At 32.1% G+C, this 14,972-nt stretch overlaps 1 protein-coding gene across 1 annotated transcript in view; it reads left to right on the plus strand.

Annotated features, from left to right (window-relative positions):
* LOC142325176 (E3 ubiquitin-protein ligase COP1-like) overlaps positions 1 to 14,972 on the plus strand; it is a 94,021-nt gene that overhangs the window by 29,316 nt on the left and 49,733 nt on the right. Inside the window, exons 3-4 of the mRNA XM_075366597.1 lie at positions 3,570 to 3,730; positions 6,954 to 7,125. Coding sequence (XP_075222712.1) covers positions 3,570 to 3,730; positions 6,954 to 7,125 — 333 coding nt within the window. The remainder of the gene's footprint in view (positions 1 to 3,569; positions 3,731 to 6,953; positions 7,126 to 14,972) is intronic.

Consider the following 14,972-nt stretch of genomic DNA (forward strand, 5'->3'; position numbering starts at 1 on the left):
AGTTTGCTAACTATTGGCAGCTCCCCTGTCTTTGAGTGAAATTCATTCACTTTGCCTAACCACACCTTTATCAAAATCACCTAATTTTGTGACTGGTTTACAAAATTTCTTTTTCGAGGTGATGAACGAACATTCTGGCCCCCTCAGGTCAAATAAGTTCTATTGTTTCTTTTCTTAAGCTTTGAACCTGACTCCTGGAAATGCCACAGGCAGCTGCAGTTCTCTCTTCACATTTCTGTGTAGCAATTAAATGCTTGCCATTTTTTAATTTACCTACAGGTAAAGATTCTTTCTTCATGAAATCATACACATTTTTTACAATTTTGCGCTCCTGTCTTTGAAGTATTTACCTCACATCAGACTTATTCAGCTATTACTATTTGCATGTGAACAAACTACTTTAAAAAGTTTGAACCATAAACCACGTTAAAAATATTTTACAAAATATTGTATTGTACATTAATTGACTTTGTAACAAAATATGTGACATACGCCAAAAGAGCCATCTGTACATCTTGGTACCAGAACCACAGAATTGAACTGAATACATGGCAAAGCAAAAAATAAAATTCTTTCGTATTTGAAACATGTCACTTTCTTAATACTGTAAACATACAAAAATACACTGCTTTGAAAACAGTTGTATCATATTTATGCTACTAAGAGATGGCTAATTGTGGTGTGCCAATGTTTCAGAGAACAATAGTGTAGCAGTGACGTGCAGGCTGATCATCCAAGCTCGCTATTACATGGCGGCTACTGTACGTTGGGTACCTAATCTACTCAAATATATAAACTGAAAAAAAAATTTGGCGAGAAGAATTTTCAAGTGATAAAAGTAAAATAATATGAATACCTAGAGTGTGGTGGAAAAATATAAAAATCTTTGTGTGTCTAAAGGGAAAATGACAAAGAAACCTAAAAATTTACAACTTTCACTTATCTTAAGAAAATGGTTTTTCAGTATTATGTGAAAAATTTGTTTACTCATTAACCTAGAAATTTTCTTGTTATGTTTAAGGATATTAATTTTTATATCAAAAAGAGTTTGCTATGAACTTAACTTTTTACTGTTCTGTAGAAATCAACTTTTACACAAATAATTTGTATATTGTAGTGGTATACCAAGCCAGGTAAACAGATAAGTAGGCTGTATCTATATTTTGTCAACTTTTCCTTTCACATTTTTCTTCTATTTTTTATTGGAAGTAATTCTTAATCTTATAATATGGACTGTGATGCTCTATGGAGCTTAAACGTGGATGATTGAGAAAGGCAGATAGAATATGAATTGAGGCTTTTGAAATGTGGGTGTGACACAGAATAATAAATGTCAGATGGCTAGACCTTGTAACAAATGAAGTATTAAGGAGAATCAAAGAGAACAGGATATGTTAAATGTGATTGAGTACCCGAAAAGGAACTGACTAGGACATTAAGAAAATTAGGTCTAGGAAAAAAGGTGTTGTTTATTAGTGGATGCGATTGAAGGCTTGTAGAGTGGAAGGAAAGGAAGAGATATCAAACGATGGAAAAGGAAAAATATGCTGAAAGAAAGAGGTTAGCAAAGGATAGAACAAGTGGAGAGGAGTAGTCGTGACAGGATCTGCCTAATAGCAGAACATATGAATGAATGAAAAAGTTGTTTAATATGTTACTAAAATAATTAAATTATTAAAGACTAAACAATTTTATTTATTGAGAAGACGAAATGAATGTATTATTGTCATTAGATCGTGGATAATTATGGAAAAAAAATTGTCATTGAGATCTGAAGAGATTTCTTCTAAAAGATTTTGGCAAATTTTGTTCTTGTGTTTTCTCCAGGTACTACAGATTTATAAACCATATATAAATATTTTATTACAGTAAGTACAAATACCTGTAGATGGCAAAAAAAAGAATCTCATAACTCTTTTACTTGTGAGAGTTAATTGTAATAGCTGTGGTCTTGTGCAATTGTAAAATGAAACTGTGTTTAAATTGGAGTTAATAGTGTACTAGTGAAAATCTATTTCATTAAATATTTGTTTGTGTAAAAGCATACATTGTTTTCAGTTCTTGCTCTATCAAATGAACCAGCAATATAGAATAAATAATAACAAATCCATTTGTGTTAAAAGATTTTTTTTCTAAAGTAAAAAGCTATTTTAATCATTGTTATTAGGTGTGAGTATTAAAATAATGACAGAAAAATATTCAGAATTTGTTTTGAAATGTTTTCATCAAAATCTGTGTTATACACAATCAAAACCTGTGTGTAATAACATCAAAATCTGTGTTAATTGATTTATGTTGCCATAAATATCCCAAATGTGGGGGAAAGCACTTATTTGCTCATTTCATCATGGTATTTATTCCCTTCAGGTGTTCTTAAAATTACATTCTGTGATTCGTTTGATTTTCTGTTTCTATACACATTTTGTTCACCTTATTTTTAACCATCAAACACTTATTTGATGGTTAATTTTTATTAATTTCCTTTAGGTATTATATAAATAAATATTTTTTTTATTCAGGTACAATTTATTAATACAATTATGATACATTACACTTAATACAATTCTTAAATTATCAGAAACAAAAAAATAAACATACTTTTCTGCAGGGGCAAATGAACAGAGATAAACAAATGTGTGACTGATAAAAAAGAGCAAATACATTTTGAATGATCTGATTTTTATGTAGGTTAGGTACCATAATATAATAGTTATAGTTGACTAGACATGTCATTCTCAGAAATTGCATAATCATTCCGAGATTAACAAAACCTCATGTGAGGAGAGTGAGAATTAAAGTGGTTTCCTATTGCATTATTCATTGAGCTGATTGTACTGTTGTCAGCATTTCAAGCCTACTGCTGGAATGTAGTTGGTTGATGTTATTTGAACAAGTGATAACTTCATTATGTTCATCTCAGGGACTGGCTGTAATGAATATAATTACTTAGAGATAGCAGTTCCGACTGATGATAGTTGGTTATCTCAATTGCTTTACATGTCATGAAAAAGACCTTACAAACTATCTGCACTGTAGGAGGAATGATTTAATGCAGAAGCTAAAATAAATCTTGAGTCAAATGTGTTGAAGAGTTTTGAGGTGGATAAAGTATAAATCTTTTCATTAATAAGACCTTGTAATAGTGTGCTGTCTAGAATGAAGTAGCACTATATTATTAAAACTTAATCATTTTTATCAAGGTAACAAAAATACTTAGCATTATATAGATGTAAAAATGTTAGTTTCATATTTATGATGCTTTGACTAAGGGCAACTTTATGCAGATTGTATATAATTCCTTAAGGAAATTTCTTCACCAAAACATTTTTCAACACATCTTGCATACACTAACTTCAATACAGGCAAATATTTTAAATTTCTTAATTTAAGAAAAGTGGTTATATTTTTTTGCATGGTATTTTTTTTTTTAGAAAATTAAGGTTTCAAGAGGAATCTTAAATTAGTATTATTTTTTTATTGTTTGTATTTAAATTTACAGAATTCACTTTATTTATTTATTTACCCATTTTTATTTTATTTATTAAAAGTAAACTTTCTCTTGAATATAGAGCCGGGCCTGGATTAAAGAAAGGTACTGCACGCATTTTTTATAATCTCTCCCCTGCACATGAGATTGTTGCTGCTGTTGGCCTTGGTAAACATAGTTTAGGTTTTAATGAACAAGAAGAAATTGAAGAAGGCAAAGAAGCTGTCCGATCTGCTGCAGCAGGTAAATTTTTAATAAATGCTTGAATTTGTGTTTAAGCTTCAGCCTTATATCTGTTTACATTAGTAGTCCTAACCGAAAATTTGAGCTAAGACAAGTTTTTTCATTAATACATGAATGTTAAAGAAAATTAAATAAAATTTTGCCATTTTTGCATAAAAGGGGTAATTCACATACAGGAAGGTGTGAAGTATACCAATGAAAGAATTGATAAACATTAGCAGCAGATGGTGAGTATTATCAACTAATTGTTTACCTTTCAATTACTTTTCCTATTTATTTTATGAAACATAATGTTTTATATATTTACTGTTTTAGCATAGAACTCAAGTAATACAAACAATCATATTAATAAGTTCCAATTTTCTTGTATGTTAAGTGGTTGTAAGTCACCTAGGACTTACTCTTGAAAAAAGTATTGTCATTCTTAAGAATAGTAAGCATCCCATACAGGAAGCACTTGGGTGATTGAAGCAAATACATTGATACAAATCGGCATGCAAAGCCAGCTGAAGCACAGGTAATACTCAACCACCACTCTGTTGACTGCAGAGATAACTGTAGAGTGAAAATTATTCTTAGAGAAAGCAATTCAGACTAATAAAACTTATTTACAAACATCTGAAGACTTGTTATGGTTATAATGTGATGCACATATCACAGCCATAAGTATGACCAAGAGAGAATAGGATAATGCAGTAAATAATATTTTATAGTAAATATATTTAATATCAGTAGTAAATAAATACCAGGTGTATGAAAAAAGAATATTGGGGTTTACATGTTAATATATCTCTTGGATGAAGTGTACAGTGTTGATTTAAGGTTAGAATCAAAAAAACAAACAATTAATGCATGGCTGTAGATTGATTCCCTGTCTTTAAAAAAATGTGTTATTAAGGCCTACCACCTGGTGAAGTCAGTGTGGAATGTTTTACATATGCTTCCATACCATTTACACTTGTTACAGGCTTTTAATCCTAATGACTATGCTGTGCATGCCAAATTTGCAATTGAAAAGTTGCAATATGAAGATTATGACTGTTGATTGTATTGTGCTTAGGGATGAGTTAACGCTTCATCTTAGTAGTAGAGAAGTTAACATGCATAATTTCCATATCTGATGGAATTTCATATTTTTTGTGTAATAACCCAATGGCAAGTTTGTGCAGTTATTTTTTCTGAAGGAAGCATAATAGGAGATGCTTATTCGGATATGCTGCATAATGGCTCTTTCCTCAACTGCAATATGGACCAGAGAATTTTATTTGGTATCAAGGTTGTATACCTTCTCACCAGCGTAACTCTGTAAGGAATTGGTTGAATGATGTTTTCTCAACCATCAACTACATCATCATGGGCCCAATGATAGATCTTGCTTGCTATCACCCAATCTAACCCCCCATATAATCTTTTCTTTGGGATAGTGTATGTAATTCTGCCGCTTACTGATCAACCAGATATGAGACATAGGATTAAACCAGCTGTCACTTATTACTCCATATGCTATCTGGCTAAAGTATGGGACAAACTTTTCTATTTGTTGGATGTGTGTCACGTGACAAAACTACTCACACAGAACACTTGCAGGGAAAAATTGTAAGAGTTACTCTTTCATTTTATTTGTAATTCAGTATTGTAAGTTGAAGTTTGGTGATATTAAAAGCTTTAAAACCCTGATATTCTGTTATGTACACCCTGTATTTAATGCTATAATCTTTTCTTTTTTTTTAATTTGTCTTCAAATTAAAAAAAGTGTGTGCAGTACACTTGTGTACAATTTCATGGAATCCTACATAACAAAGTATCTAGCATTCATTAGTTTTTAAAATTTTTATAAGAAAAAATCTGTTGTGGACAACACATGACTTACCTTGTATGCCTATTAAATTACATTTACACATTTTTTTTTTTATAATGAAAAGTACATAAAATTTTATTTCATTAAAAAACTTCTGATATTTTTTTATTTTTTTTGTTATTGAATTATTATTCATCATAAAAAAATGTTTACAATGAGAGGTTAATAACTAATTATTAATAAAACAATATATTTAAATTGAGAAGTCTGATTCGAACCAATGTGCCTTCCCCTAAGATCCAAATATTTTGTTAATTAAAATTTTATTTGGCTATAACTCTAGAAACAATGAAAATAGGTACAACTTATAATATATTGTTGAAAAGCTCTCAATGAGGGCTTATTACTGCAGTTAATAAAAAGTCCAAAATCCAAATTTTTTGGATAAATTATATTGAATTAAATTATGCTGCAAGGTTATTTTAAAATAACTTATTAACTTGATTTAAAAAATTTCTATATAATGATCAATAAGTCTTTCACGTTTTTCATTGTTATCCTACTTCGTGAAAAGGTTCAGAATCTTTTCTTTGATGGTCTCCCCACTTCAATTCCTTATTGATGTGCAATAATCACTGCATTTTAAAATCCCATTGTGATTCATAACATAGCAATTATAAGACATTGCTTTGAAAGTTGATGAATGATATTGACTTTTGAACAAAAAATATGTGAAATTTATAATTAAGTTTATTTTATCTTGTTAAATGGCATGGATGTATGCCATTTTAATTTAAAGTTAAAGCTTTTATGTAAGCAATATTATGAAAAACTTATGTTGTAGGCTTGTAACTGCAACTTATCTTCAAATAAGTCCATGATAGCATTTGGTTTATTTCAGTAAATAACAGACTTGACCATTTTTTTTTGTATTTGGTCAGTGAATTTTTGAAGTACTTAACTTTGACATAGATGTTGCATAAAACCTTTCTATATATATATATATATGTATATATATATATATATATATATATATATATATATATATATATAAAACCTTAAATATTAAAGTATTCACCTCTTATAGATAAGAATTAATTTATTAGAGTTACAACTTACTGCATACAGAGTACAGTATGTGGTGAGGAGGGACATTGTAACAGTAGAAATATATGACACACATTTACAGTTTCTTCTTGTTTTGTAATTAAGCAGTGTAGCTAATCTAATATTCATCACATTCCACTACTGGGCTATAAGCGTGAAATACTTTGCTGTTTTTCATAAATTAGAATTCACTGAAGTATGTTAAAGTTTGTTGCTTACATACCTGAAAATAATTCTGTATTCTGAGGTTTTTTCTTTTATTATAATTAAGAATAATTTCTTAATGCTGAATGCTAAAATATTCTTTTTTGGTTCCAGTGGGATGTAGAGCATTACACGAAATAGGTGTAACAGATATCTCTGTAGAGAATCTTGGTGATGCTGAGGCTGCAGCTGAAGGTACTACTCTTGGAGTTTGGTGTTTTCAGGACTTTAAAGAGCAAAAAAAACGGAAAAAATGTCCAAGATGTAGACCATTGGAAGGCTATAGGTAAATAAGTTTTTTAGTTAAATTGATATAAACTGGAAAATAAGAAACTGCTTGAAGATTGTTTACAAAAAATTACTTAAACCTAAATCTAAATGATAATTTCAGTTGTTAAACAGTCAATAGATAATATGAAATAGAACTTTAAAAAGATAAATAAATATTTTTCTTAAAAAAAACTAGCAGTTTAGGAATTGTTTTAGGTAATTCAATCGGAAGTGTTAAGCTAGTTTAAAAAGTATTCAAGCCTTTTTTATAGGTTGGATAAAAGAAAATTTATTTTAACTGAAGTTAGAGATAGCATGAACTTTACAATCAGAAAAATATCACTTCCCTTGTACAAAATTTAAGAAGGGGAATAGCATTTTAATGTTCTATTAACAAAATATTTACAGTAATTGTAATGAAAGCTAAATGCCAGTTAAAAAAAGGAGTAGTTGCCTCTTATTTTAACTTTTATGTTTCTTTCAGTTTGACTACATAAAACATATTATTACAGTTATTATCTTTATAATTGTTTGATCTTTCAATAGGTTTGTTAAAACTACAAAATTAAATATTTAGCTTACCAAGTGTAGCGACCAATTTTGTAATATTAAAGTTAGGATTTTTTACCTTGCTGCTATTTTGGGAAGGGCAATTTATAAGTTTGTCCATACTTTATTTAAAGTTTCTTATTATTCGGAAATAAAACTGATTGTAATTATTACATTAAAATTAATTAGCACAATCTTCCTAGTTTCATTCAAGAAATTAAACAGATTGTTGGCAGTTGCAATAATTTATTGCATTCTGAGAAGAAATTCAGCTGATTATTTATGATTTGGTTATCCTAAAACTTTTCCCCAAAAGAATGTAAACCAATACGATCAGTTGTTTCCAAACAAGTACTCAGAGTTAATATTTAGTAAAGGATTGTTGAAAGAGTTTATTAGATTAATGCTACAATCTTTTCTTTTTTAATTATTAAAACTAATTTTATCTCTTCTGATGTTACTACAATGTATCCCAGCATTTTTTTATCAAGGCAGCTTTAAAGATTTTGTATGATCATTAAATGATCTAATCTATGTATTTAAAAAGAGAAGTGTGTAAAATTAACAGGCATTGTGAAAGTATTTTGAAACAAAATGCTTGTAAATTTAATGAATAATATAAAGAAATTTCTATAATTCCCACCAGTTTGATTGATATGTGGATAATATTTTTACTGAATTTGACAAACCTTATCACATTCAGCATTTTGTTAAGAAATTAAACCAGTCTACAAAATTATTAACTTTACCTATGAAGTTGAAAATAAAACAGATATCACCATTTTTGGATTTAAAGTTGTAAAAATAAACCTTCTTTATTTAAAAAAAATCTGATGTGGAATTCACATGACTCCTTGTATGCCTATTAAATTACATATACATATTTTTTTACAATCACAGGTTAATAATTATTAATAAAGCAATATATTTAAATTAAAAAAAAAAGCTAAAAAAAGGAAATGTCTGATTCGAACTGTTGTTCCTTCCTCTAAGATCCAAATATTTCATTAATTAAAATTTTATTTGGCTATAACTTTGGATCCAATGAAAATAAGTACCACTTATATCATTGAATTAAGCTCTCAATGAGGGCTTATTACTGCAGTTAAGGAAAAGTCCAAAATCAAAAAAGTTGATTTTGGGCTATTTTGGACACTTTCAGTACAGCCGATAGGAATCAAAAGGGGAGGTACACAACTAGATGTTACAACAGTCCTAATCCAAAATTCCAACATCCTACAGCTAATCATTTTTGAGTTATGCGATTTACATAAGTACGTACATACAGACGTCATGCTGAAACAAGTCAAAATGGATTCAGGGATGGTCAAAATGGATATCTCCGTTGAAATCTGAAAAGCGAAATTTTTCGTGATCACAATACTTCCTTTACTTCATACAAGGAAGTAAAAAAGTATGGAAACTGATAGATAAAACTAACAGATCTTTTCATATTCAAAATGAGAGAATAGCTTTTTTATTGTGACTGTTTAGAAGGCTAACCTGGTATTACTTGCTCTGGAAGCTTATCATAAAGAAATTTAGCTAACCTTGTACTATCTTGTTTTGGAAGTTCATCACAAAGAAATGGATTATTGAAGATAAGGCTAAGGTTTTTCTACTAAGACCAATGAGAACTTAGAAAATTATTCGTGAAAGAAGTAAAGCAAATATAACAGAACAACCTTTACTTAATAATAATGGCGTATTGTGCCCTCCATATAGCAGCAAGGTAAAAAGTTTTGAAAAATATCATCATGTTGAAGTTACCTATTGGCCTTCATCCTTGGCAACATTAAATATCTAGTAATATTGTTAAACTCAACAATAGAGGAGACAAATTGATTTTTGAAGAAAATAATTTACGATGTAGGGTACGTAGAAACTAAAAAAAAATCAAAAGTAGAATAAAGGTGCAACTTGGCCTCTTATAAATATTGTAGACCACAAAAATTGACTTAATTAAAACTGGTTACAGATTAGTTTAAATATTACAGCTGAAAATCTTTTGGGAAACTACTCTAATAATAGCTTTTAAAATTTTAAATATATTAAAAAACTTTGTAAAGTTTTTTGTACAAGATTAAACTTTATTCCTTTCATTAAATTTTGAAAATTGAAGGTTTATGCTACCTCTATTTTTCTTGAGATAAAATTTATCTTCTTCAGCCCTATAATGAAACACATACATTGTCATAGTTTAAAATTTAGTTGAAGGTTTTTAATTGTTTAGACTTCTAAATAATTACAAGGCATATTCATAAAGTAATGGCCATTTGGTCATTAAAAAAAATCTCATGAGAAAAGGTTTTTACATACAGTTTTAGTTTACTACATATCTACTTTACTTTTCCACACAATCACCATTCAGTTCTGAGCACTTTTCGTATCTACCAGTTTCTTTAACTCCTCTACATAGAAGTTCACCGCATGAGAATTGAACCAGTTGACAACAACAGTATTGAGTTCTTCATGGTTTTCATACCATTCTCCACCAAGCTACTTTTCAAATGCAAGAAGAGAAAGTAGTCGCTAGGTGCAAGATCGAAACCATAATATGGAGGGTGGTTAAAAAATTCCCAATGAAAATTTTAAATCTTGGTTATTGCAGCTGTGTGAGGATGCACATTGCGATGAAGGGGGATTATGCCAAACAACAGTTTCCCATGTTGTCGATTTTGGACCGCACATCTCAGTTTGGTGAGCATTTTGCAGTACACGTCAGCTATAATTATTGATCCACATTCCATGAAATCAACCAAAATGACTCTTTTCATTCCAAAAAACAATAGCCAACATTTTTCAACTCTAGTACGAAGATTGCTTAAACTTGATTTTGGGGAACTTTAATGGCATCACTGCATTGACTGTTGTTTTGATTCATTTTGACTGTTGCGTTGGTGTAGAATATCTACATCTTATCACCCGTAATGATGTGGGAAAACAAATTATTTCCATCTTGTCAATAGCAGTCCAAAAATGCTCATCCATTAAACATTCTTTGCTCTTTGTGTTGGTTGGTGAGCATTTTCAATACCCATCCTTGCACACAATTTGTGATACCCGAGCTTTCCTGTGACAGTCGTGTAGATAGAGGTGCGTCCAACATGCAGAAATTCATCAGCTAGAGCACTAATTGTCAATCGCCGATCACATCACAGTTTTCAGTTCAATTGTTCAACGATTTTGTCAGTCTCATACTGGGCTAGCCACCCTGCTCGTCATCATGCACATTTGTGCAACAATTTTTTTTTAAAGTCTCATTCATATTCATTTGAAAAATATCACATGTTGAAGTTATCAATGTGAGATTTGCCTTCCTCCTTGGTGGCATTAAATATGTTTAAAACATGTATATTGCTTTTATACATATTGTTTTGTTAATTATTATATTTTAATTATCATTTTGCCATTCGTATATTTTTTTATACACCATTTCCTCACTCACAATTAAAAGCATATTAAGTTTTAGATTTAAATAATTCTTGTAATTAATTTTTGTTATTTAATTGGATGTTTTAATTAGTTTGATAGGAATATGGTTAATTATATGGTTACTTTTATTAATATATTTTTTTATAATAATTGGTATATTATACTGGTGGCCAGGAATACTGTACCCATAAAGTTAACAAAAAATATGAGCTAGGATATATGTTTAGAACATATGGTATTTTCGTTGAAGTTGGTTGGCAACAGTTTTTTTACAGTGTCGCACAGAATAAAAGACAGTTATGCTAAAATGGTTGACACGAGTAGTTACAGCGTCAAGGAGCAGTTAGTGACAAGTGTATGGGTTCATGAACGACATCATATGAATCAAACAATGAAGCTATTTAGTGATATGTTTCGGCAACGCTTTAATAAGCTGCCACCAGGAAAAGCAATAATGTTAGCTTGGAAAAAACATGTGTTTGAATTAGGCGGTGTTAAAGGTAGGCCGCGGAGTAGATGAAAGTTGATGCAGTTAGAAACATATCAGATTGTGCTGCTATTGCAGTTTCCATTGAACATTTCCCAATGGAATCATAAACGATAAGCTCAACTTTGTATACCACGAACAATAATTCAAGACCATAAAGGACTTGAAAGTTAGGCCATTTAGTCCAATGTTCATCAATAAACTGTCAGATGCACACATTGAAATTCCCATTGCATCCTGCTGGGCTTTATTAGAAAAATTACATGACAGAGTTGGAAAGAAATCCACCGCACATCATGATATGAGCTGGAATGACAGTTTATCATTTGGGTTAGCCAGCAGCTCAGTTCCCTGAAACTCCTTCCAACCCATGGTATAATCTCTCTGATTAGGTGGTGGGTCCAACATCACTTATTCGTTGAGTCCCATCAAGGCTGCCACTCCTTGTACATGTCCTCATAGACAGTGTTCTTGCGTTCTCCTTCCTGTGCCTTAACTTGCATTTTGGCCAACTGTCACAGAGATGGAACCCCTAAAACTACAAAAATCGCCTCAGTTGATACAGAGACATATGCAGATGCAATCTTGAGGGCCATCCACCTCTGCACCCCCTCCAGTGTACACCTATTATGGTTCACCTCTAATGCCCGACCCCACACCAGAACCCCTTGTAGTAAAATGCTGTTGATCACATGCACATTCTTCTTCCTGTCATGGGTGATGTCTTTCTTTTCATATGAAAGGTGAAGATCCTTCCCCATCTTCCAGCCTTTCACCACTTCTATGGCTGTGTTTGCAGAATCAACCACAGACTCTTCTGCTCTCGCAAACATCACAAAGGCAAGAACATCAGCGAATGTAACTGGGGTGACGCTTTCTGGGCAGTCAAGTCTGCCAACTTCATCAAATACCAGCCTCCACAATAGGAGGCCCAAGACAGAGCCTGAGGCACCCTGCATGCGACCCAGAACTGGATCTCAGATTCCAGCTCCAGCTCAGCTTCCAGCTGGTAAATAATGTACCTGTCCTCAAGGTACCTCTGGACCAGTCTGCTTAGGTAGTTCTTGATACTTCCCTCCCTGAGCGTCTAGAAAACTGACTCCCAGCTCAGGGAGTTGAAAGCATTTTTTTCTTCCAGGAGGACCACCACAGGTGTATATATATATATATATATATATATATATAATGTATATAGTACACCAGGTGCCGGAAGCAGCCCTGTCTACCATCCTATTGACCTCCCCCCAGTTGCATCAGTGGTGGACCTCCCTCTACTGAATCCATACTGCCTGTTACTGAACCCCACTTTGCTCGCAATAATATCATTTCTAATTTGAGTCTCCAGTATATGCTCAAAAGGTCTACATACGTTGTTTGTCAAGCAAATGGATCTAAATGAGCCTGGTACATCCTCCAAGCCAGGTTTCTTAATTAATACCAGCCTTGACTTTTTCCATGACTAGGAAAAATAATCATTGAGCACCATATGAGTCAGACACAATCTCGACTAGATCCATGCAAGTATCCACCCGAGCCAGTCTGTATCCCTATTGCTTTGGAATATTGGATACACTCTTTTTTTGATGTCACCATTTGTGATACATGGGCTTGACCCCACTGAAAGTTAATTTTGTACCTAATAAACAGGTGATTGGACAAGCTCTTCACCTCGAGGTTCCTCCAGTTACGGTATCTGTTAATATGCTCTGCAATCACAAAAGCTAGATCAATGGCCGAGCGAGATTTGCCATGCTCAAAAGTTGCTCTGTCGCAGTTTATACATGCAAACCCCAGGTCATTTATTCTATTGCTCAGGTATAGGCCACGTATGTTACTAACGTGTCCAGTGAAGTTGGGATATTTGGTCCCAACAAACTTTTTCGCCTGTCTCTGCTGATTGCCTTGCTCAGTTTTTTGAGGAAAGAAAAAAGCTCATGATGTCCATGTTTGGAGAGTGGCAGCAGGAAAATACAACCACAACACCAAGATCTACTCATACAAAACCCTTTCCTGAACCACAGTTTTCCATCGGAATCCCAGCCACTGGGAAACCGCTGCCACCATTGTCTGATCCACCAGCCACTGAGATCCTGTCAATGACATGATATTTGGCTGTGACACTACAACATTGACCTGTTCGCTCAAAGCTGTTTGCAAAGGTCCAGTGAGTGACTGTCTGCTTCGATTAGTGTGTCTGAAGGAATCTTATTTTGATTCTGTACACTTCTTAGTCAGGGGTAGGTAAAATCCAATATGGGGCCAGAAATGTTTTAGGGGGTGGGGGTTGAAATTTTGGGGCACCCCTCCAAACAAAAGGGAATGACCCAAAACACAAAGATACAGAACGACAAAGGTATAAGATAGATATACAGGAAAAGGTGATTATGTTAAAGACAGGGAAAGGTTCCCCCTGCTAACTATACTGACACTTAGAAAATTTAAAGAATCAACACAGATACAAGGTTTTAGATGTAAACAACTAGACAATGAGGTGGTCACACAAAGCCTTTTGACACACTAAAATAATCCTTATTGCCTATTGCAATAAGCATGAAAAAACAAAAAAAAATTGATAAAAAATCAGTTCAATATCCAAAAACCATAAAACAGAAATAAACACAACCAAGAAAAACACATCCAACTATATTAATTGTTTGAGTCAAATAAAAACCGAAAAACCAATCAGAAACACTAAAAATCACAGAGCTGAAAGAATTTATATCTGAACAGTATGAGCTTACTAACTCGACTCTGGTTAAGTAGAATAGGCTAGATGACAGTAAGGGAAAACCCAGTAGAATTTTGTTTCCTGTAATTGGTCTTAATCTAAAAATATTGAAAATGAACCTAATTTGTTAATTTATGTATGATTATTTAATATTTTCAAGAAATAAATAAGTAAAAATAAAGCCCGTTGGTCATGTGACATAAAACACCAATCACAGCGCATGACATCATGTCTTACAAAATGTCAGATTGTTGTTTAAGACTGTCTATGTGGTTTGTTGATTTTGTGCTCTAATACACATTTTTCCCGTGTCATACGATGTTTTGTAATAATACGTTGACTACAACAAGTCTTTGCAATGGAAGCAGAGTTCGCAAAAGCCAACAGCAGTAACATGCCTAAAATTGATGTGGTTATGCTGGGAATGTTATTCACATCAAATAGTGATTTCTGCTCAGTGGAATTCCGAAATATCAATACTTCTATGTATATACACTATACACAGTGTATTAGGTATACTATTACAGTGTAAAGTAATTATTACTTCATATTACACGCTGCTGTATAAGTATTGGTCAAAATATGTTATATGCCGCAATGGTTAACAGACCGTCGACCATGTAGTTAGTTAGTTCTTAGATGGTGCGACTAAAACGCTACATTG

The sequence above is a fragment of the Lycorma delicatula genome, chromosome 5, assembly GCF_047948215.1.
Source record: "Lycorma delicatula isolate Av1 chromosome 5, ASM4794821v1, whole genome shotgun sequence".
Taxonomy (NCBI): domain Eukaryota; kingdom Metazoa; phylum Arthropoda; class Insecta; order Hemiptera; family Fulgoridae; genus Lycorma; species Lycorma delicatula.